This window comes from Pteropus vampyrus, unplaced genomic scaffold, assembly GCF_000151845.1.
Source record: "Pteropus vampyrus isolate Shadow unplaced genomic scaffold, Pvam_2.0 Scaffold620, whole genome shotgun sequence".
In the NCBI taxonomy this organism is placed as follows: Eukaryota; Metazoa; Chordata; class Mammalia; order Chiroptera; family Pteropodidae; genus Pteropus; species Pteropus vampyrus.
In genome coordinates this window covers 172,258-176,831 of record NW_011889401.1, presented here as the reverse complement: position 1 = coordinate 176,831, position 4,574 = coordinate 172,258, and the positions used below count along the sequence as shown (strand labels likewise).

The 4,574-nt window shown below is 69.2% G+C and overlaps 1 protein-coding gene across 1 annotated transcript in view; it reads left to right on the top strand.

The window, feature by feature from the left end:
• The window catches only part of CAMK2B (calcium/calmodulin dependent protein kinase II beta), a gene marked incomplete at its 5' end in the record, with an annotated part of 21,169 nt that continues 16,595 nt past the window's right edge, over positions 1 to 4,574 (top strand). The window contains 5 exons of the mRNA XM_023525755.1: positions 1 to 19; positions 465 to 559; positions 666 to 788; positions 973 to 1,056; positions 1,656 to 1,698. Of these exons, the coding sequence (XP_023381523.1) occupies positions 1 to 19; positions 465 to 559; positions 666 to 788; positions 973 to 1,056; positions 1,656 to 1,698 (364 nt within the window). The remainder of the gene's footprint in view (positions 20 to 464; positions 560 to 665; positions 789 to 972; positions 1,057 to 1,655; positions 1,699 to 4,574) is intronic.

Genomic DNA, 4,574 nt, shown 5'->3' with positions numbered 1-4,574 from the left:
GTGGACATCTGGGCATGCGGTGAGCGGGAGTGTGGGGCAGCGGGGTGTGACGGCGGTGGCTGAGCGTGAGGCCCGGGCTGTGCTCCGCTCCACTCTGCGGGGCGTCTGGGCTGGGAGGGGCAGCAGGTGGGTGCTGAAGTGGGGAGAGGGGGCTCCTGCAGGGCAGGGGCCTGCCTGGGGGTGGGTGGGGCGCAGAGGTCCTGCAGCTGTGACGACACCCTGAGGGTCTCCAAGTAGTGGCACTTCTTGACACTGGCCGGGGGCCCTCAAGGACCCCAGTGCCCTCGAAGACCACACCGGCTCCGGGCAGGCCCTGTGTCAGCCGAGGCCGAGGAGCTGAGGCCCCACAGCGCTGAGGGCAGGAGCTGGGCACGTGACCACCGGGGCCGCACGCTGAGCCTGGCAGGCAGTGTCCGGCCACGGGCGCGGGCTGCAGCAGTGTGAGCCTGCGCCCTCGCCCCCAGGCGTGATCCTGTACATCCTGCTCGTGGGCTACCCGCCCTTCTGGGACGAGGACCAGCACAAGCTATACCAGCAGATCAAGGCTGGAGCCTACGACGTGAGTGCCGGGCCCTCGGACCAGGCCAGGACTGGACCGCTCAGGGTTCTGGGTCCTGGCTGGGGGCGGGGCTTCAGGTGCCACTGTGCCCCGTTTCCTCTTCCAGTTCCCCTCCCCCGAGTGGGACACGGTCACTCCCGAAGCCAAAAACCTCATCAACCAGATGTTGACCATCAACCCCGCCAAGCGCATCACCGCACATGAGGCGCTGAAGCACCCGTGGGTCTGCGTAAGTACCCGGCCCAGGCCCTGGGGTGTCCTCCTCCACACCCGATGGGCTCCCCGGCGTCCTGGGTGCCATGTGGCCTGTGGCTTGGGATGTGCGGGTGGGTTTTCAAGGCCTCAGGCCCTGCCGCCCTGAGCCTCCCTCGGGGCCCTCGGCTCCCCTGAGCGTGTGACCACCCTCTCCACAGCAACGCTCCACGGTGGCCTCCATGATGCACAGGCAGGAGACCGTGGAGTGCCTGAAGAAATTCAACGCCCGCAGGAAGCTCAAGGTGACGCCCACGGCCCACACGCACCCCCTGCCCGGCGGTGCCCGCCCCTCCAGGGTCAGAGCCAGGACCTGAGAGGCCGCGGGGTCCCGGCCGCTCAGGACGGGCCGCCAGTCAGCTCGTCCCAGACCAGACGTGTCGGGCGCACTCGGTACCCCCACAGCAAGGGCACCAAAGCGGGCCTGGCCCCAGGCGCAGAGCTGGCCCCTCGGCCGCTCGCACCACCATGCTTGGGGGCTGCACGCTGGGCCCTTCTCGGCCACATTCTCCCAGTGAGAGCAGGTCTCGGGGTTGGGCCAGGCCGGGCGTGGAGAGCGGCGTCTTGGTGCTCGGGTTGGGGTGGAGGGAGGTGGCCCTGGGCGGGGAGGCTGCCCTGTGGAGGCGTCTGCAGCCAGGCCCTCCCTCCACGATGGTGCCCCGGGGGATCCCACGCCAGTGCAGCGCCCTGGAGGCTATGGGCAGCAGGCAGCTCAGGGTTGGGGCACGTCACGGCTCCAGTTCCGGGAGCGGGCGACTGGTCTGGGTGCAGTGGGCGAGTCCCCCAGAGCCCATGGGCCGTGGCCCAGCAGGGTCTCCCAGCCTCAGCCTGCGTCTGTCCACAGGGCGCGATCCTCACCACCATGCTGGCCACGCGGAACTTCTCAGGTGAGAACCGCCTCCTCCAGGGAGGCTCCGGATGGCCTGCGACCAGCCGCCCGCCCCGCACCCCCTCTGCGCCCTCGTCCGCTGCTGGCCTGACCTGCCTGACCTCTGACACCCGTGGGGAGGCCTGGGCGCCCGCTGGCCCATCAGGGGCGCCCCAGGAGGCCGCCCGGCACGAGTCCCCTCGCCTGTCGGGTCTCTGTGTCCCCTGACCCCAGTGTCTGTGCTGCCTGCCGCCCGGCCGCAGCCCCGTGTGTCTGTCCAGGCATGGGTCGGCACCTGTGTGGCCTGTCGTCCTCAAACTTCGGGGCACCGTTTTGTGTGTGTGAGTCGAGAGCAGGGCCTGGGGCTTCTCTGCTGAGCCCTGGACACGCTGGTGGCCGCCCACCCGGTCACCGAGGGTGGGCAGGGCTGGAGGCGTGTGGCCGCGCTGGGTGGGTCTGTCAGTGACCCGAGGCCAAGGGCCCCAGCAGGCCCACCGGGGACAGCACGGCCTAGTCGGGCCAGCGCCCGCTCACTGTCCCGTGGCTTGTCTGTGACACTCGTGCGGGTCTGTGGTCCGTCCTCCTTGTCTGTTTGCCTCCGGCGCCCTCCTGTTACCTGGCTGTGGTGCTGTGCGGCCACGCGTCACCCCAGTGCTCACGGGACGTGCCCTTCGGCCTTCTCCGCGGAGAGAGGAGCCAAGCGCTTCAGTGTCCGTGGTCCGCCTTGTCGTCACTCTCTTGTGACTGGGGCCCTGGTGCCAGCGTCACCCCGGCCTGGACTCTAATCTTCTTCTGCTTCCTTTGTCTCTCCTCCCGCCCGCCCCCCTCGTCTCTAACCCGGCGCTAACAGTGGGCAGACAGACCACCGCTCCGGCCTCAGTGTCCACCGCGGCCTCCGGCACCACCATGGGGCTGGTGGAACAAGGTAGATGCTCTGGACCCGTGTCCCGCCTGCTCGCAGCCGCTGGCCGGGCCTCCAGGGCCGCCCCAGGCCCCGGGAGCCCCCGCTCCCGCCGGGGACGTGCCCTGCACAGCCACCCTGAGGGCAGGGAGGCAGCTCCCAGGTCCCGGTGGCTGCAGGCCCTACGCGAGAGGGGCCAGGTTAGGGGCCCGCGGACGGGGCCTCGCCTCACATGCACGTGACCGGAACCCCGGTCCTGGCCCCTGCATCTGGGGTCAGGAGACCCCCGTGGTCAGAGCCCTGTGCTTTCTAAAGCTCTCCCCCCTTGTCTACCACAATCCTCATTCGCAATGACCTTGACCACCCGCAGGAAGCCTTGGGGCTGCTGAGGGCTGAGTCCCAGTGGGGGATCCTGGGGAGAAGGGCGTGGAGGCAGAGAGCCTGCTTGCCGCCCGTCCACCTGCCTGGCCCACCTCCGCCCCGTGGCCTGCACTGCTTGGAGCTAGTGGTCTGTGTCCAGTCCCATACGTGCCAGGCCAGGGTCTTCGGCCAACCTGAGGATGACTTTAAAGGCTTCTTCTTGGTTCTTCCTACACGGACCTCCTCGCCTCGTCCCAAACCCTAAGGGGGACACCAGTTCTGCCAACCTGCTGCCCTGAGCCTTGGGGGGCTGGCCCCTTAGGATGCCTAGGCCAGCTCCCGCCTGCCCATCTGTGACCTTAGACCCCGTGAAGGCTGTTGCACCCCCGGTCCTCCTCACGGGCCCAGGCCGAGGGCAGTGCAGGGTCAGGGCGGGCAGCACAGCCGAGGGCCGGCCGCGTGCTTGCCGGTCTGCGGGGCCTGGCACAGCCCCACGTCTTCCCCAGCCCCATCCTGCATGGCCCACGGCCCCGCCAGAGGGCCCAGCGTTTCTGGCCACCTCCTTGGCACTCAGGTCAGGGCTGTCCTGGGGGGGCCATGTCTAGCAGGCAGGCCCCCAAGGGCCGTCCAGAGTCCCCCGCGTTCTGAGGCCCCGAGGGGAACAGGGCCAGGGGTTGGAGCATGAGCCCAGGGCTGCGGGTGGAGCCGCCGGGCACGGAGAGCGAGATGGGCTCTGCCTGCAGAGGGCCGTGGGCGAGCTGCATGAGGCTGCATGTGTGGCTCCGCCTGCGTGCCGGGGGCCGCTCTGCCCTGGCCAGTCAGTGCATGCAACAGAGCCCAGCATGGCTGTCCCTGGGGACCAGCTACGGGGTGAGGTGGTGGCCGGCCCTGGGGGCTGGGGGACCTCCCCTGCCTGAGGTCGGCCCACCTCTGCCTGCCGCACCGGACCAGCAGACGTGGTGGGCGGGAGTCTCACTTTCGAGGCCGTGGCTTCTCCGTGGGCAGCAGCGCCCTCCGACAACGGAAGGCTGGGTGTCTTCGCAGACACGTTGCTATTCATCAGAGTCCTCACTGGGAGCGATGCAGGCGGCCTGGCTCCGAGGACTCCTGGTGGGTGGGGCGGGCCGAGGGTCTCTGCTGGTTTCCCAGGGCCTGGGCACATGCTCGTCCACCGTGGCTCCGGCTGGCAGCGAGGCGTTGGACTTGCAGAAGCACATGGGGACGTCCCATGTCTTTGATTGCTAGTGTAGACGGCAGTGGGGTCCTGGAGTCACTCCGGGACAGGTAGCCGTTCCCAGGAGCTGCAGTGGGCAGGGGCTGTGCCCAGGGGCACACGGCCCTGTGTTCACACCGAGCTCCGAGGGGAGGAGCGTCTGGGAGGCTGAGGGGAAGGACAGGTGTCTGCCTGCAGCCCGGGCCGAGCTCTGGCTGTCTGTGTCCCCAGAGGGCATTGGCGGGGGGGGGGGGGTCAGGCTTTGACAGAACCGGGGACGAGAGAGGACCCTCGTACGACCCAGGATTGCTTCAAGGTCGTATTCTGCCTCTTTCAGGGCCTGACCTAGGGACCCCTTTCTGTCCAAGGGGCGGGCTGGGCAGAGCCAACTCAGCTTCTGCCGGGGACGCTGGGCTGGCCT